At 38.8% G+C, this 19,778-nt stretch overlaps 2 protein-coding genes across 2 annotated transcripts; one reads left to right on the top strand and one right to left on the bottom strand.

Moving 5' to 3' along the window:
* Positions 1-72: 72 nt before the first annotated feature.
* On the bottom strand, positions 73-7,722 carry LOC111336404 (uncharacterized). Its single transcript, XM_022942502.2, has 2 exons — positions 7,231-7,722; positions 73-3,985 (listed from the first exon to the last, which is right to left on the bottom strand). The coding sequence occupies exons 1-2, from the start codon at positions 7,590-7,592 to the stop codon at positions 3,334-3,336; spliced, it is 1,014 nt and encodes a 337-aa protein (XP_022798237.1). The 5' UTR covers positions 7,593-7,722; the 3' UTR covers positions 73-3,333.
* A 240-nt stretch (positions 7,723-7,962) lies between these two features.
* On the top strand, positions 7,963-17,933 carry LOC111336397 (inactive tyrosine-protein kinase RYK). The gene is made up of 12 exons (XM_022942489.2): positions 7,963-8,300; positions 8,407-8,543; positions 8,939-9,041; positions 10,643-10,777; positions 11,514-11,564; positions 11,709-11,859; positions 12,397-12,488; positions 12,744-13,088; positions 14,026-14,309; positions 15,272-15,381; positions 15,826-15,985; positions 16,453-17,933. The coding sequence occupies exons 1-12, from the start codon at positions 8,189-8,191 to the stop codon at positions 16,699-16,701; spliced, it is 1,929 nt and encodes a 642-aa protein (XP_022798224.2). The 5' UTR covers positions 7,963-8,188; the 3' UTR covers positions 16,702-17,933.
* Positions 17,934-19,778: the final 1,845 nt, after the last annotated feature.

Below are 19,778 nucleotides of genomic sequence, written 5' to 3'. Positions count from 1 at the left end.
ATACTGGTATCTTGGGAAAATTAATAATCGTTGACAGATGTCTTGATGAAAGTTTCAGAGGAATCGAAATCATCGTCTAGAATAAAAATATATTTACATTTCTAATTTCAACCAGATTTCTTCTTTAGTCCTTCCTTCATTATTCCTTTCAATAGGAAGCTGAGTATGTATGTAGTTCAATCTAAGTTCAAGGCACCTTCAAATGTTTTCATTTTAACTTAATTTTACATGTACATGTTCAACTTTTTCTTCCGCACTTGTGGCAGTATTATCAAGTGCGATACCATACAGAGCTTTCCGTTACTGAAAAAAGTATTTGACTTAAAAGTAACCGAATAAAAGAAAAAAGGGAAGTTTCGCTTCAAAATTTAGTTCACTCTCAAATGTGATAACCATCTCATTTTGAGATATTAACAACCATCCCTTACGCCTTGCCTTGCAGCACTAAGCTTTCGCAAGACAAAATGTCTCTTAAAAATGCCACCTGGATGATTAATTGGCCATTGGTGTTGACCTTGATCTTTCCTAATTTGTTCTTGAGCCACTGGTGCTCGTCTCCCAAGAAACCAAATGCAAATAGCAGTACACTAAATTGAATCAATGTTTCATGTTTTAACATTAAAGTAACTCTGTGTATGTGTATTAATCAATTAACAAACTAACTGCAAAATGAGCAAGGGGTCCAGATCGTGTTGTCATACCATATGTTGTACATCCTTGAACTTAAGACTAGTAAATAGGCCATTTTCAACCTATCAAAATTCTTATATGGCTTCAAGGCTTGGGGGAATAATACAAAATAAATTTAAAATTCAACCGTAAACCTCTAAGTGATTTCTTTTGTTTTATTCTTATTCTCCCAAGCCTCACAGCCAAATACGAATTTTGATGTATCGAAAATGTCCTATTAATGCATGAAGATCAATTAGGAACTATAGTTTCTATACAGAATTTCAGTAACCTTTGGAGCAGGGAAGGGGGGGTGCTCCTCTGAGATTCTGGAACCCAAGCATACTCTATAAATAGTGTAATGAGCTTTGCAAACCTTTTTGGTAGTTCGAATGAGTTTTCTCACATTTTGGGGAGGAAACTAAATTGAATGTGTTTCAGTTCTTGATGTTTGCTAAGAACCAAAGACCTTGTTGACCTGCAAGAGTTTATCCATGATACTCATTTTATACATAAGTAATAATAATAATAATAATAATGATATTTATATAGCACCTATCCAATGATAGATCAAGGTGCTTAAAAAAGTGAGAGGAAATATGAAATTAAAGTTAATCAAGTAAATAAACTTAAAATTGAAGTAAAAACTTATAAATTCTATTTCCTAATGGCTAAAGCAGAAGTTCTCGAAGAGGTAGGTTTTAAGTTTATGCTTAAAAAGACTTAAATTCTCGCATGGGTGTATGTTGTTGGGTAATTTATTCCAGAGTTCAGGGGCTGAAATGGAGAACGCTCTAGAATCATAGGTCTTAGGGTTAAAACTAACAGGATTCAGATTGAGCGTAGAGGATGAACGACACAATCTAGAAGGTGAGTCAGCGAGTGATAAAGTCTTGAATATAGATTGGGGCTTGCTGATGCAGTGCTTTGAAAGTAAGTAGTAGAATCTTGAATTTAATTCATTCAGAGACAGGTAGCCAGTGAAGATAGAGGAGGATGGGAGTGATGTGATCGCACTTCCTAGACCGTGTAATCCTTCTGGCAGCTGCATTCTGCACTGATTGAAGCTTTTTGGTGATGTATTTAGGAACATTATATAGTAGAGAATTGCAGTGATCAAGATTGGAAGTTATGAAAGCATGGATAAGAATCTCAGTAGTTTGCATTGATAAGTATTTCCTAATATGTGAAACAGTACAAAGATGATAAAAGGCAGATTTGCAGACAATGTTTACATGGGGAAGCATTGACATAGTGGTGTCAAAGATAGTGCCAATGTTTCTAGCATGTGAAGAGAGCTTGACAATGTTGGTTCCAAAGTGAAGAGGGAGTTGGGATTGCTGTGGATTATACTTTGAGAATAAAATAATAGAGAACCTCAGTTTTTTCTTTGCTCAGTTTTAGTTTGTTGATGGACATCCACTTATCAATGTCGGACAGGCAATCCTCAATCTTAGTAATACAGTGGGTTAGTTCCATATTGTTGTTTGTAGAGAAAGAAATATACAATTGAGTGTCATCAGTGTAAAAATGAAATTGCATTTCATGGAATCGTAGAATGTCAGCCAGTGGTGTTGTGTAGAGTACGTACAGAATCAGTCCAAGGACAGAGCCCTGCGGTACATCGCACTTAAGTTCGCGAGACTGCGATCTACATCCTTTGATTAACGCGAATTGTGAGCGATTTGTAAGGTAGGAGTGAAGCCATTCCAGAGCTGTGCCAGAGATAGACTATTTAGATTGCAATCTTGTAAAGAGAATATCATGATCTACTGTGTCAAAGGCAGCAGAAAGGTCTAATAGTAGAAGCATGACACAGTTGTGTTTATCAATAGCAACCAGAAGGTCATTATGAACACACACGAGATATTTGAGATTACCTTAAGGTTTGAAATAGGTCTGTAGTTAGCAAGAACTTCATGGTCTAAGTTGGCTTTCTTAAGTAAAGGAGATAGAACAGCAGCTTTAAGAGAAGATGGAAAAAGAGCGGTCTCCAGCGACAAGTTGACAATCTTCACAACAATTGGTAGGAGTAAATCGAAGTGCTGCTTCAGTATGGTGGCAGGAAGCGGATCCAAGATACAGGATTTCGTGATGATTTTATTAGCAATGTTTGGCAATTCAGTGATGGATGTTGGTGCAAAATTTGTGAGCTGACAAGACAGTGATGAAGTGTCGAGGGATTTGAAGAAATCAGGAATTTCCACGTGCACTAAGATTACTTCTGATATTGACAATTTTCTTCTCGAAAAAGTGGACAAAGTTATGGGCGAGATCAACTCCAGAAGAGCTGGTGAGGAAGGGTTTATCTGCTTTCCTGTGAAGAAGGCAAGTAATTGTCTGAAACAGGGTTTTGCTGCCACTTTCAGCTGAGTATATGAGGCTAGTATAATAATCCAGTTTTGATTTGAAGATGGTATTCTTTACAACACTGTGTTGGTCAGTATAAGATTGATAGTCGGAAGGGAGTTGGGGACGGCGCCATCGCCTTTCAAGCCTACAACAGATCACCTTCTGCTTCTTGATTTCCTCACTGTACCAAGAGGCACGAGGCCTAACAGTGATGATATGTATGGTTGTTACATCCTCTTTGAATGGAATCTGATATGAAAGTGCAGCAGTGAATCTTCTACTATTGACTTTAACGTTAAAGACACTATTTAACTAATCAGGTAAACTAACAAATGAATTGTCTTCATGCAAGAAAAGTTCAGGTGTTCTTGAATGTTGCGTTCTGTACTTCAAACCAACGACCAAGTTTGGCAATAACCTTCTCGCAGCTGGATTTAACTCAAACATTGTAAACTGTCCTTGACCCAATTCGAAAAAGTCAGAGTTTGTTAACTTTTCATATTCACTAACAATTTCCTTAACTTTGGTCACCAATAATCCATTGTCCATTCCTGTACTCAAAGAGGAATCATCATAACATGGGATTGAGGACACAGCTGACTCTGCCAATCCCCCAGATTTGTCCTTGTTGAGGAGGTTCCTTTCTTCTTCTCCTTGTGCTGATTTTTCACAAAAAAATTCTATGTCTTTGCGATCAGTCACATCCAACTTACTAATTTTCAAATCATTGTTTCCAAAGTTGTCCAGTGTTTCCATGTCACTTGGTAAAGAATCATCTGCTTTTGGATAATGTACATTTTTGTCTGAATGACAGTCTGCAAAATCTTGACTTTCATTGCTATTGTTTTCATGACTTTCTTGATCAAAATACCACTGAAGTAAATCATCACTGTAGCCTGTTAATGTAGTGAGGACAATAGAATGAGGAGAACCCATGAACACCTCATATGCACTTTTACTGTACCTGTGGAAATAAAAATTAGATTGACAATAAGCAACTCTTGCCTTGGTGTTAAGTAAGTAAGTATATTTATCCGTGTTGAACACTAAAGAACTTACAACAAAGCTCGTAAGAACATGCACGTGCTAAAATTAATACTCCCACCCATCCCACCCCAGGGGAGGACATCCATCACACAGTAATCTCGTGCATGGGAAATTAACATCTCCTACCCCTAACCCTGCAGGAGATGGGACTTCCATTTATTCGTCCCCATCCGAGAAGACTAGTCTAAGAATAATCTAACCATTTCTTGATGTTATAGAAAGGTAGCATATTCTTCTCAATTATTTTAAGACCTTGAGTGTTGGTCCGGCTAGGGCTCGAACCCTCAACCTCCTGCACAACAGTCCAGTGCTCTATCCATTGAGCTAACTGGGAGGCGGTGGTCAATATGATATCAAGTTTGGGTAGAAGATGAATTGAATCTGTGGTTTGCAAACTGGACTCAGCAATGAAAGTCAAGTGTTAATAGTCCTTCTCGAGGCCCTTTTGTAATGTTCTTGAGCAAGACTCTTCACTTTCACAGTGCCTCTCTCCACCCAGCAAAAGTGGGTGCTTGTGAACCTTCTGGGAGGGGGGGGGACTGCTTCCATAGGACTAAACTGCTGAGTAACATGAAACCTTTACCTGTTTTAATACAATCAAACCTCCCTTTGCAACCACCTCTTGTGAGTGACCACATCCCATTGGTGACCATGCATGCATTTTCCAAAATACCAAAAGTTTCTAAGTCAAATCACTAGAAATTGAGCCTCTCCTGAGCAACCACCCCTCATAAGCTACCACTTTTAGAGATGCTTGTCTACGAATTGTTTTTAATCTTCTGGGAAACCACACAACAGACAACTGGCTTTATTTCTCAAAAGCAAAAACTGAAATTTTTTCAACAGATGTCGTAAAAATAGAGCCACCAGAAGTGTTTCCATGATAGACTCCTTCATAATGACAATAAGACTGTGTTTATTATTATTATTATTATTATTATTATTATTACTATTATTATTATTATTATTATTATTATTGGAACATGCCAGCAACTTAACAAATTGCAGGCTATGAATATTAAAGTAGGTGGTTCAGAGATAAAATCTATAGCCACCAAGTTAAGAACCTTGGAAGCTGGCTTGATTTAAACCTGAATATGCACCACCATATTACTAATAAAAGTATGTAAGGCAGGTTTTTTCTACTTGCATAATATTAGATGCATTAAGAAGTATTTATCAAGAGACAGCTTACTCACTCTGGTACATGCATTCATCACGAGTAGGTTAGATTACTGTAATGCTTTATTGTGTGGCCTTCCCAAAGAACAAATAGCTAAGTGGCAAAATGCTGCCGCCAGACTAATTATGGACATCGGGAAGTATTCTCACATTACTCCAGCACTCTATGAGTTACACTCGTTACCAGTGCCAATGCGTGTATATTTTAAGATCCTATTATTAATTTTAAAACCATTAATGGCCTTGCACACGTATATATTAGCAATCTTTTAGTTATCAAACACATGTCCTTGTACAATCTTAGATCCAACTCGAGTATTTTATTGGAGCCACCAAGAGGTAAAATGCTGGCAACCCTGGGTAAATGTGCAATTCAGACAGCTGCACCGCATCTATGGAATGAGCTACCATTGCAATTATGCAATATTCAATCTGTAAAAATTTTTAAGAATTGAATTAAGACTTTTCTTTTCTTTTGTGGAGGCGCGGTGGCCTCATGCTTAGTGTGCTTGACTCCGGATCGAGTGGTCCGTGTTCAAGCCCCGGCCGGGACATTGCGTTGTGTTCTTAGGCAAGATACTTTACTCTCACAATGCCTCTCTTCACCCAGGTGTATAAATGGGTACCGGCAATTTAATGCTGGGGGTAACCCTGCGATGGACTGGCATCCCATCCAGGGGGGAGTAGAAATACTCGTAGTCACTTCATGCTACAGAAACCGGAGTTAAGCACCAGCCTAATGGGCCACTAGGCTCGTAAACAGACTTTACCTTTTCAATAGTGGTTGAGTTATGAATTTTAGCCAATTTAACTGTAATATGTAATTTTTTTTAATTAATTGAGATTTTAATATTAATTAGAGCTATTAATTGTAAAGCGATATTCATCTGTCATTGGAAATAGTGCTCTATAAGAAATATATTATTATTATTATTATTATCATTTCCAAAAATAGCTTTACCGCATAAATTTTTGCTTGTGTTCTGTTTCCAGTAAATTTGGACAGCACCACTTGGAATAACAAACAAGCCAATTTTCTTTCACATGAATTGTCCCAAACATACACTGTATTAAATGATTTATGAGGAACAAAATAATCACCATAGGTCCTTAGATTTTTTTTTCCTTGTATAAACCGGCAAAATTTATTATTGTAGGTTTCAATAAGCGTTGGTAAAAGGGTCCCATCACCATACAGGGCTCGACACTACCTTTTCAACTTACTAGCCAAGCGGCTAGTGACATCTTAGATGTTTTTAGATGTTACAACAATTTCAGTCTGTTTACTAGCCAAACTGGCTAGTGGAAATTGAAAACAACAGCCAAAACTGAATTTCTACTAGTCTGTGGCTAGCTAGTGGGCCACCATTAGTGTCAAGCCCTGACCATATGCAAATTACTCGAAATATGGAATTACCATGGCCTACACACTGGTGAGCAACCAACTCCCATAAGCAATCACCCAGACTTGACATTTGGGGTGGTCACTTACAGGAGGTTTGACTGCATTTTTGTCCTTGAAGATGGAGGATAACTAACAAAGGGGTCATACCTGACAAGGTTCAGTTGTACAGTTACAAGGGGTTTAAGAGGGATTTTCCTGTATGGGGGTCCTACTCCAATATTGAACCAACATTTAGGGTCTTCCAGGTTGCTTTTGAATCAAAACTGGTGGAAAACTTTGAAATTTTTCCCACGAGAAAGAGAAAGATCATTTGAACCATTGGACTCCATCTCCCCTCTCATACACTTGCACACATTATCACTTGCTATACGAACTTGTGCCATTGATGAAACTCAAACTACAGCTGTAGCTTAGCTCCTTTAGACCCCAAAAAAGGCACTAGCTGGAGAACCTTCAAGGGCACCATAACCAGCCACTGTTAAAGAAATGTTTCAAAACTATTCCACCAAGAAGGCAAAAGGAACATACCCCAGATAGTCTAGCATCCTCCGGCTAACAAAATATTTCATACTTACCCACTCTCCGAAACGATGAGACCCAGCGTTCCTTCCACTTCATGACTCAACGTACCCTCCAATTCACGCACATGCTTTGGACCTAAGCGTCGCTTGTAGCGCCTACACTGCCCAATAACACGTACAGGCGACGATTTCAAAAGCCATGCCCCTCTAAAATCTATACCTCTGTCCCTGGGTCCACCGCAGTGAGTTACATCAAACGAGTACTTCTTCAAACTTTGAGCGACAACTTGCTCAAAATATCGGCCGAAATCTTGTCTTGTAATCGATGAACGGAATCTGGTGAAGATGCACTGAGGGGAGATAGAGATCCGGTGTATTCTCGGATAAAATATGAAGAATCCAGTCAGCTTCAACATGTTGTAGCTTCTCCCGCGAAAGTATCAGGAGAGAGGAGGAGATTGGGAACGAATTCAGCAAAATTTATCGTTTTCAGATTCCACGCGATAACCAAAAAAAGAAGTACGGGTGGAAGCACAACCCAAAAATTAATATAGGTTTAAAAAATGAAATAACCACAGAACTCTTTGCAGAGTTAGCTTTTTAAGATACGCTGTATGGGCTAAGTCTTTTCTTTCCTTTTTGATTTGATTCAGTATAATTGAAGGAAAACCTCGTATTGAAACCTGAATTCTATGCATGTGGAATATTGCGATGATCTGTTCTCGATGATACGAAGTGTTCTTGAAAACATGTTTCTTTACAGAACATTGGAAAGTTTCAGCCATGATTAGTGAAATCTTTCATCAGCTGGACGAATTTTGCGTTGAATGAATTTCGCCTGCACCGACAACGCTGATTGGCTCTATCACAAAAGCTTTTGTTCTTTCGAGCCCAACACAAACATTTCTGAAGTAGACACAAAGACTCTCAGGAATATCAATCCAGTGAGATGTTATATTTATGGTGCCGATTCCTGCCGTTTTAAACAAACTCAAGTCGATGTGAAGGGAGGATGAATTTCTCTGGACAACTTCTAACTACATTCACCTTTGTAAACCTTGTTCTTACGGCTTCATCCTCTCTCAATTTCTACATAAATCATACGGAATCAAAGAGGATTCTCGGTGGGTAGCTGCGGTGGTCGAGCGATCGATTACAACGAAACTCTAAGAGTCATTCAATTCTTGGAGAATCCAACCGAAAACTCTCTGTTGTTATTGTCTTGAGCAGGTATTGAGGGTGATATTTACTACATACGAAATGGCGAGGTCAAATCCAATGCAGTCAACTTCAATATGACCGTCCCTTCGCGAGTAGACTGCTTGCGTTTTATATGGTACTCTACTCGATCACCTTCAAATGCTGTGGTAAGTTTTTAATTTGCACCATTGTTTTGGAATTGTTTGTGAAGAGACAGATCTGTACGAAGTTTTCCGAAGTCTCAAAAACTAGCCATGCGAAGCGTGCTGATTTTTGCGATTATTTATGCTGCAGTTGACACACTCTTTCGCACGACCACATTGTGTAAATTTGTTTTTATTTCTTCTACGTCCTTTTTTGCATGGCTTGAAGGCCCATCGAACCTCTTGAGTGTAGGTTCTGAGTTTTATCGTGTACTGATCGAAACAATTCTGCTTATTACCTTTTTTCTGGTTCTATATCTAGCCGCTAGTAAGTGTTTTGATTTCTGTTACGCTGCATGCCCTAGTATTACCTTTGCCCTTTGTATACAAATTGTGATCACAATTAATTTCTCTTTCAGGGGTACGACTACGTTTTAAAATTATCGTCGTTAACTCCTGATATTCTGATAAAGCCTACAGTGAATATAAAAAAGGCTGGAGTCATTCCAGAAACTAAGAAAGGTTAGTTTCGAATCGCTCAACAATCGTTCTCGCGGCAGACAAATATATCAAGTTGACGTACAGTCGACATCAAGATGTTCCATAAATGCAGAAATTTGTTCAGAAATACTTGAGGTTTTAATCGAAGGAATGCATCCAGTTCTCAGAAACGTATAATGTTTCCTTGATAAGTATTGCTTTCAGAGATAAGGCGTACGGCAAGGAACTAACTCATTACGTAGTAATAGTGAGTTATTAGTTACACAAGGGATGAAAATGTCACTTCACCCAACTGTGAACAAAAACAGCAGTTGAGAATGTTTGATCAATTTCTTCAACGACCCTCGTCACTTAAAAATGATAAGCCATGCCTTCTCCTGACTTCTTGAAATGACCACAGGTTCGGAATCTTTAATAAACTGTCATTTGGCGAAACGTGCGCCACATTATTATTTTAGTGTGATATAAGACATTTAAAAGACTTTAAGTGAGCTTATCTTTAAGCTTTTGAAATTTTCTCACTGTTATAATTCGTTGATTTTTTAGAGTGTCTCTTTAGAACGTTTCAGTTTGTTTTAAGGGGCTTATCTAAAACACAGATAGCGTAAATTTCGTGTCGGAGTTCGCGTTTGATCGCAAGTCACTTGAGTGCGACGAAGTGTCATTGTTTCAACATGTTTGTTTGCGATATTTGAAAGATAAGACCTTATGGCATCTCATACATTTCATTTTCACTTTACATTGGTTTAACACCCACGAAAACGAATGGAAACATCGGTAACTAATGAAAATTTTGCCGAGTAAAGCACACGTTTCTAAATGTTTTTGTTTTACATCTTTTGATGTCGCCATGTAGGATATTAAATTTCCCTTGTAATGAAATGCCTTGTCATAAATAGATATTCTGCTTCAAATGGTGAAATTATTTCCTCATAATACGTGCAGCACAACTTAAAAAGCTCACAAATTTTAACCCACAGTAGATGTTCCTTATGGAAATGTTGCGGATAATATTTACGTTTGTCTCTGATGTGCCCACTTATTGGGCACTGATTGTTCCTTACAGAAATATATGCATGTGGGTTGTTGTTTAATATTTAATAACTTAAACTGAGGCAAGAAAAAGCTAGTTATTAGGTTATTAAGCAGATTCCTGTTTACTAATATGGAGAAAATTTAAATATTTTCTCTGTCTTTTGGGAACACTCTTAAGTCTCAAATTGATTATCAGGATTGAAAGTTCTATTGGTAAAGTGGTACAATCTCATGATTAAATTTCTCAAACAAGCAGCTTGTATTAATTTATGTCTGGAAGGCTGTAGTTAATTGTGTTGATCCAGTTTGTCAGCCAAGAAATGAAGCAGAGCTCTCAAGACTCATGCACGGACAGTTTCTCTTTTAGCAGAGAATTAACAATATTTTGAAAGACTCAAATTGAGGCTGCTTTTCTCACTTACATTCAAGTCAAAACCATTTTTGTCAAGAATGTTTGTTTTACTTATGGCCTGGGCTGAAGTTGTTAGATGAGCAGTTTGGCCTTCAAGAGACCTTTCAGCTTGGCAATGAATTTACGTGGTAAGGTGAAATTTCTTACCGGTGAATCATTCTTTCCTTCTTTGCAGAATTTTGCATTAATATGACGTGTAAAGGAACTAAAGCAGGCACAGCCCATATGATGATACAAATTGAATTCAGTATACCAACAGAAGAGAGAAAACTGGTGTTAAATCTTCGAAGGATAAAAACTTGTAGAAAAGGCATTTACCACATTTTTCTTGTACCTATATGTAGGTAGATGTTAGGGAAATTGTAACTCATCTTGATAAATCACCCGCCACTGCTTCCCCCCCATACACACACTCACACACACACACACACACACACACACACCCCTTAGAACACATGTGCTGGGAACATTATATTTTTTGGTAAACAGAGACAAATTATATATTCTCAATTAATGTTATTACCTAATTATTACTAATAAAATTTTCAGTCAATTGAAGTAAGACATAAGGTCAATAACTAAGTTTTGGCATTAAAATTGTGTCGTCATAAGCAACTGGCTTTATTTCCAGTAGCATGGTGTCGTTAGACTTCTTTTGGCTGGTTGTCTCATTTGACAGTTAGTAATACATGACTCTTGAGATTCGGTTACCCCTGGAAATGAGCGAGGTTGTCCATATGCCAACACTGTTATTTTACAGTCAAAACCCTGTCACCAAACTTTTTCCATGCCTCTCTCAACTGTTAATTGTAGAAAAAAATCAAAGTGAATTTCACCAATCAGCTATCTGTTAACTTTTTCTGTTTTTAAACTTTAAAAAATTGCTTTTAACATTGTTTAGTTGCTGTTTATACAAATTTGGTTATGTGAGCATATTTTTTTTACTTAATTAGTACCTAGATACTTCGTAGATTTATAAACTGTTGACATAGACTTAGAGTTAATCAAATGTAAACAAATATTTAATCTTTTTTTTCCATTTTCAGACCTCCATACTAGTGCTAGAAGGAAACCAACTGTTGTCCAAGTACCAAATGGTAATTATGTTTTAATTTTGTCATTTATTTAAAATTATATATTAATGGTAAAAAAGCAAGGAATATTATTTTGATAGATCATAAATTATTTAAGAACTGATCAAAAAATGTGTTTGATTGAGCCTATTAAATGAATATTTTCAGATCACACCGAAGCAAATCCTCCAGTATCACCATTGGATAAAACCACAGTCTTCTACATTGCAGTTGGGGTTGCCTGTAGCATTATCCTCATTATAGCCCTTGCTGTGGCTGCAATTCATGTCCATTCAATGCCACGTCCTGACAAAGATGGGTAGGTAGCATCTGAATCACACATTTAAGTTGTTTAGTGAATAACCACTCATGTTGTATTGGCAGTTCACAAAAGCTAGGAACCCTCTGAAGTAGTTTCCTCTCACAGGTTCATCGTAAGAAACTGGTAGGCAGTTGAAACCTGTCAGCTGTCAGACCATTTTACACTGGTGATCAAAGGCACCCAATAAGTATTTTTGAAGTAATTCAAACATCTATGTCTAACCTTAAAAAAAGTTACACAAATATGTTCCACAATGCTGTGAATCACATCTCAGATAGTTTCAAATATAAATTTTTTACTGGGGGAGCATCCCAGAGCCCTTTAGAAGGGTGTGCTGCAGAACAACATGCCATGCTTTGCAATGTAAGCATAATTCAATTCCACCACCTGCTCAATTCAGATCATGTATCGATCACATTAATTTTTTCTAATGACAATCCTGCTCGCCATCAGGAAACATCCAAACTGAGTGAGAATGTTATGAGAAAGTTGTGAGAATGTATTTGTGCTAAAAATTTACTTGTACATGCACAGTGATACAGACATCCCAGGAAGGCAGGAGAGCGTATCTAAAACTCCTCTTATTGCTGCTGCTGGTAAACCAAAACAGGAAACAAGCAGTCCAGGTACTCAACTTGATTTACATGTTATTTTTCCTCTCGACGTCTTCAATTAAAATGAAAACTAGTATGAGAGAATTGATACATGTTGTGTTTTTAGAACCCATGGTCAACCTCTCTTAACAAATCAGCTACTGTCAGCTGTAGACTGAAATGATTTAAATAGTGTAATTTAAAGTGTCGATTTAAGGAATATCTTTTGAATAAATATAATGACGAGAAAATCCTGCATTTGGGTTCTTTCTCTTTTTCTTTCACCAGCTATAAATGGAAATCAGGGTCCTCAAAATGTGCCCATACCTGCTGTAAGTAATACCAACCAGATGCCTGTTTTGACGGCAAATAATGTAACTGCAAGCGTACCCGTGGTGACAAATCTTATTCCAAATGGCGGTGTACATGTGCCCCATATAAGGCCCAGACTTCCAGGTGGGTTCCCTGTGAGGGACAGCACAATCAGCATCACCCCCAGTGATGGGAATTATGGTGGAGGGGGGCTGCAATCCACACAGAAGGGGAAATATGGAAACAGAGACATGAAAGCTGAATTAAAAGACCTGGAAGTGGATATGGATAGGATTACCTTGGGGGATTTGCTAGAAGAAGGTGGGTAATACTTGTCTATCAGGCTTTCAGAGGAAAGCACTTTTCTTGGAAAGAGAGAAAAATATCATTAGAAAATGAACGTTTGTGAGGATCAACAGTCCCTTTTCCCTCGTTTTCTCAGTAACCCACTTAACCCCTCTTACTCTAACTTCAATATGCATATTCTCCATACCATTCTTCATACATTTTCCAAAGGGCTGACAAGGAGAATTTGTTTAACAATCAAGAGCTTCTTTAGTTGGGGATCATTTCCTTTATCCTCGTGACCTTAATGTGTGATTCAGGGGTGATATTGTAAGGAGAAATTAGATGCTGGTCACTCGTACACTGATCATTTCCTCTATTCTCATGACTTAATGTGTGATTCAGGGGTGATATTGTAAGGAGAAATTAGATGCTGGTCACTCTTAGGGGTTACAGGGTTAACAAATAGATTTTCCATGTTGCTGTGCATTCATTCACTTATGGATCACAGATGACTTCAAAATTTGGTACGAACTAATGTTCCTACCAAATTTTGACATCTTCTCAGATCTATTACTGTACAGGTCTATGGCAAGATGGAATTGTTTGTTTTATGAAATAAAAAAAGCAAAAAAATTGTTGATGGTGACGTCATCTATGCATCTGCCATCCAATAGATTAGGGCCATAGCTAGCATGAGGCAAGATGAGGCAATTTCCTCATCTTGATTTTGGCCTTTTTTCTTTCCAAGATTGACTTTTTTTGAAGAAAAATGCCATGGAAAATGCTTAAAAGAGCATTTCTGAGCCTCTAGATTTCAAAATTTTCTGGGGGGGGGGGCATGCCCCCAGACCAGCTCGAAACTCTCCTCGTCTTGTTCTGAAGTCTAGCTACAGCCCTGTAGATTATAAGTGTGAACCAATCAGAATGTCTGTTTAATTCAGATAATTATCTGATCTTATTTTCATCATAGGGACATTTGCTCGTATCTATAATGGCGTTTTAACTGGGCCTAGGGAAGCACAACAGCAAAGCGTTCTGGTGAAAACTGTATCTGGAATGGCATCGGAAGACCAAGTTAACCTCTTACTCATAGAAAGCTCAATGCTGAAGGACCTCACTCATAAAAATCTTCTTCCTGTTATGGCAGTGTGCCTTGAGGATGAAAGACAGCCCTTGATAATGTTTCCATTCATGAACAGAGGGAACCTTAAAATGTTTATTAAGAAATCCAGATCTCCTGAAGGCGGCTCGAAGGTACGTTCTGCTACACTTGTACTTCTTAGTCACACTAGCGTAACGCCATGAGAAATGGGTGAGGTAACGTTGTTGTAACGACATTAACCTTATTCCTGGTTGGCCATAGATCTGTATAACAAAAGGTTCTACTTTAGATTACTCTGTAATAAGTCATGTTCGGAAATCTAGCCCTCTCGCAATCATAATGCGCAAACATGACCCAGTAATCTACAATCTTTATTGAACCTCAAAGATTCCTCAATGGATAGCTCAATTTAGCTCAATGGATAGAGCGCTGGACTGTAGTGCGGGAGGTCGAGGGTTCGAGCCCCGGCCGGACCAACACTCAAGGTCTTAAAATAATTGAGAAGAATTTGCTACCTTTCTATAACATCAAGAAATGGTTAGATATTCTAGTCTTCTCGGATAAGGACGAATAAATGGAGGTCCCGTCTCCTGCAGGGTTAGGGGTAGGAGACGTTAATTTCCCACACACGAGATTACTGTGTGATGGATGTCCTCCCCTGGGGTGGGATGGGTGGGTTAGGAGAGCAGGTCCACATCAGCTATTACAGCTGCCAAATTAATCAACCCGCTAAAACAAATAAATGAACTTCAACTACATCTGATCGTTAATTCTCCCATCTAGCTGCTGCACATTTGCTTGCAAATTAGTTTCGTGAATTTGGTGTTTAATCAAGATGACAACTTCTACCTGATAAGTTTGCGTATTCTCATTACCTGTTTGCTGGATTACGTAAAGATATGGGAGAAATTACTTTGTAATGGCTTCTGGGAGTTTAAGGGCTATTGCCAAACTATGAAATATATATTTTTTTGTGTATCGAATATCGTTGCATACGGTTCAGGGTAAATCAAAATTCATGCTCTTTCCAGTCAGTTGACAAATGTAAATTCGTTGAAAACACGACCCAAACATTCTTTTGATTGATGAAATAAGTTTATCTCTTCTTTTTTAGTCTCTGACAACCGCAGACCTTGTTCACGTCGGCATACAAATTGCCAAAGGACTCCAATACTTAGCAAGGCGACGAATTACTCACAAGGATGTAGCTGCGAGAAACTGTGTGTAAGTAGAACATTTGCTTACTTAGGAGGGTAACATTCGCGAGAGTGGGGGGGAGAGGGGAAATTCCTTGTAATGAGCTAGTGAGGATGTGCCGCTAATTGGGGTCGCATTTTCACGACCAGATTCTCTATAATGGGTTGCATCTTCAACAGAGTTACTAGAATGGGGTCGCACATTTATGGGGGGGTGAGGGGGTACTTCCTAGATTGATGGCATGTGCCGCTAGATGGGGTCGCGTTTACAATACAGTTAATAGAATGGGGTCGCACATTCTTGGAATTTTTGGGAGTGAGAAAATTACTGTACATAGGGATTAGAAGATGGGAGTCTTTTTGAATAAATGGGATGGACACTTTGTAGAAACGTTGTCATTTCGTTGAGTAAAGTCAAGGCGTTATTCCGTTTTTTTTTTTTGTTTTGTTTTGTTTTGTTTTTTTACTCCAGTATTGATGACGATCTGAATGTGAAAGTCACTGACTGTGCGTTATCAAGAGACCTATTCCCACAAGATTACTGTTGCCTTGGAGATAACGAGAACAGACCAGTCAAGTGGATGGCAGTGGAGAGCCTTGAAAAGGGACGATTTACAGTTGCAAGTGACGTGGTAAGCTTAAGCTTGAATGTACGCTCGATGCTGTGACATAGTTTCTCCCCTCTGATACTCTTAGATGTACCTTTTTGTTATTGTAAAGCGATACGGCAATGATTAGCCTACGTGTAGCTCTACCCTTCCCCTGAGGAGAAACGGAAGGGGGAGGGTACGGCTACACATAGACTAGGCAACGATTTCACCTTTTAGCTCGCGCAATTGTTATCAGTCTTATAAGGAAAATTTTAAAAGAATCAAACGCAAACAAAATCAGAAAATCGGAGATGCGAGGGGACATAAATGTAGAAAGTGAAAGTTACTGTGTCGATGAGAAGACAGGATGGAGTTTATCGTTTAACTCAGTTTGTTTTAAGAGACAAGATGGGACTTTTAATTTTTTTAAAGGCACTTTTAGCCTAAGAAGGAAACATGTCTTTTTTCTCTCCCTCTCCTTCTCTCCATATCTCCTCGTCCTTTCAAAGTGGGCGTATGGTGTCCTTCTGTGGGAATTGATGACTCTGGGACAGCAGCCCTACGGGAATATCGACGCTTTCGAAATGCTCAACTTCCTCAAACAAGGACACAGAATTTCGCAGCCGATGAATTGCCCGGATGAACTTTTTACAATCATTGCATGTTGCTGGGCTTTGTCAGAAGATGAAAGGCCGAGTTTTGGGCAGCTAATCGTGTGCTTGACAGACTTCTTGAATGCTTTGAGTAATTTTATTTAAAAGTTATAAAAAGTGTAAGATAAAATGTTTTCGGGCAAGAATAGATGACATCCTGTCAAAAAATGTCGAGGCAAGGTACAAACTATAGGATCACCACAGGCAGCTCAACCGCTGTAGACGATTAAATCTGCGCTATATTGATTTTGCACAACAGAAGTGAAAAAAAAAAAAGGATTTACCCGGGGAAAATCGATGCATTTAGAAACCTAAAAATAGTAGGAATTGAATTTAAGGTCGTTTCAATCGTGCGTTTCCTTTTCGCCATATGGGTTTGAAGCGGTCATTTGGTCCACCGCCCCTATATATATGAATTCATAGCGATAAAGACGCTTTCAGATCTTCCTCTTTTTCTTTAATGTACCTGTATGGATAGGAAAAAAAGGATGAAGCTAAAACCGCCTAAATTTCTCTTATTCAAAGCCATTAAGGAGAAAAAGAATCACACGACTGAAGCAAGATAAGCTATTTTTGGGTCATGCAAACACTTTTCCCTCATTAAAACCCTGCTACTTAATAACATTACAATACAGACGGACACATACGTCGAACCATGGCCACCAAAGGTGACCGTGGTTTTTGAGAGTCGATGAAGAACGTTCGTCAAAAATCATGAATTAATCTGACAATTCCAGTACACTGAATGCCCTACCAACCTCGAGAATTCCTGGTATTCTCATTTATGGAGAAAGCTACATCTTGGCGATTGCATTGAAGACGAATTCACCTAGGAACTTGAACAATTTATTGGTAACAGTTTATTTGTCGAGTAAGGCAATCCAAACTGATCTCTATCAAGAAAAAAGTTTGACTGCGAGGAAAGGTGTCATCAGGAGACGAAGCTCCGTTTACGTTTCGTTACTGTTTGTAGGTTTAGTAGATGTTTGAGTGAAGACATTGGCAGAAAAATAGATATTCCATTGAGCGTGCGCAAAATTTCAGAGGACTTAATTTTCCAATTTAGTTTAGAAGGGTGTGCGAGTCCATTTGCACAAAGCTAATATATTTTTGTTATGTGTACAGTATATTTGTCCTTTGGAGAAATGTTCTTCAGGACTCAGTTGTTCAAAAGGTGGATAACGCTATCCGCCTGAAAGCACAGTACGTTTTGTTAACACTTATCCGCAGGATAGCAATTTATCCTTTGGAAAGCGTCATCCGCCCTTAACACAACTGGACGCGGAAGCTTAGATTATTTTATTTTCAATTAAACCACCGCAAAGTGTTTTATTGGCCTTGGTTGTTGTGTTGTTTGATTCTTTCTGGGCATCGATTCTTTCACTTTAACCATAACCGACATCAAACAGAGAGAGAGAGAGGGGAGGGGGGGTGGGGAGTACTGTGGTCAACTTATGTTAGGTATGTGCGGCCTCTCAGGGTTGAAAGCGACCTACTGAGTTCAACTGTCCAGACAAAAAATCACGGAAATACATAAATTAAGGACCAGTCATTGTTCATCGCTGGGTTAGGGGGACCGAGGGATTTCAGTAGTGTCACCATAAAATTTACCTGATTCCCCCATTAGGCTCTGATGGGCTCCTGACTCTGTAAATTCTTATGAAACACTCCCCCCTCTCCCTCCCAATTTTGCATAGTTCCTTCTTTATACTCTTTTGCCAAAGACTGATCCCCCTCCGTCTTCGTTAAAAACCATGTGATCCAATATCCTCCTACCCCGACCACCGGAGATAAATAATCTTAGGATCTCTTAGGACAGTCATAAGCGGACCTTCCGAAAAAATGGGGCGAGCAATCAATAAACGGCTGATGAGTTTATATTCATCTAAAGATACTATAAGAAGCTCTTAGTATCATTTCTGAACTGAGCAAAGAGTTTCCAGCAATCTGATTGGTCGAGCGGTTCCTTATATTACGCTATATAAACCGTTCCACGCGGCTTATGTAAAATGTTGAAATAAAATGTTATGATTTTAGAAATTTCTCTGTCGTTCAGCTCTGAAATTATACTAAAACAATTATTCGCCTCAGGTTAGCTCAATGGATAGAGCGCTGGACTGTTGTGCAGGAGGTCGAGGGGTTCGAGCCCCGGCCGGACCGACACTCAAGGTCTTAAAATAATTGAGAAAAATTTGCTACCTTTCTGTAACATCAAGAAATGGTTAGATATTCTAGTCTTCTCGGATAGGGACGAATAAATGGAAGCCCCGTCTCCTGCAGGGTTGGGGTAGGAGACGTAAAGTTCCCACACACGAGATTAATGCGTGATGGATGTCCTCCCCTGGGGTGGGATGGGTGGGAGGGTGGTTTGTATGTTCCTTTCTAGTCCTTCCCCACTGCAAATAATGCAATGAAAATGGAGTAAATTAAATTAATATTGTCGAATAATCCCTCGACTTCGTCTCGAGGATTATTCGACGACATTCACCTCGCCTTAGGCGAATAAGTGTTAAATAGATGCATTTCTTTTTTTTTTCTTCACACAGACCCAAAATATCTATCTTTCCCCCTCCCTTCCAGAATTATCGCTTGGTAAAAGGAAACGGTGAACTTCCCTTGCACCTGGGCCACCTGTGGTCTCTCAGTATTCCGGTCTTTCACTGAAAATGAAAAATAAATATGCGTTATTAACCAAGCTTGTTCGATCAAGATGGCTGGATATTGGCCGAGTTCTTTTTCCGCATTTTTATGGACCGAGACGAAGTTGAGGTCCATAAAAATGCAAAAAGAGAATGAGGCTAATATGCAGACATCTTGACCGAACAAGCTTGGTTAATAAAGGATTTATTATATTGCAAAAAGATTTCTTTTTTTTTTTAAGAATTAAGAATGACTTGTTCACTTCGAGAACCGGGAAAGAAAGCCAACTATGTTTGTAGCACATCAAACTCACGAGAGTCGTTTCTTTTTTCTTTGTTTGACTATCTTCTTCCACTTTTTGTGGTTCCATCGCCGAAATTGTTTAAGAATTACGAACGTAGTTATAATTCTATTTTTTTTTTAATGCGTGGGATCAATGCGGGCAATCCCGAGCGGGCAAGATGGGCCCATCTTGCCCGCTTGGGTAGCCAATCAGAACACAGGATTTGCGGCTTCATCTTGCCCACAGGCGCTGCGAGCGA

Source organism: Stylophora pistillata, chromosome 7 (assembly GCF_964205215.1).
Source record: "Stylophora pistillata chromosome 7, jaStyPist1.2, whole genome shotgun sequence".
NCBI lineage: Eukaryota > Metazoa > Cnidaria > Anthozoa > Scleractinia > Pocilloporidae > Stylophora > Stylophora pistillata.
This window is presented reverse-complemented; position numbering and strand designations above follow the sequence as displayed.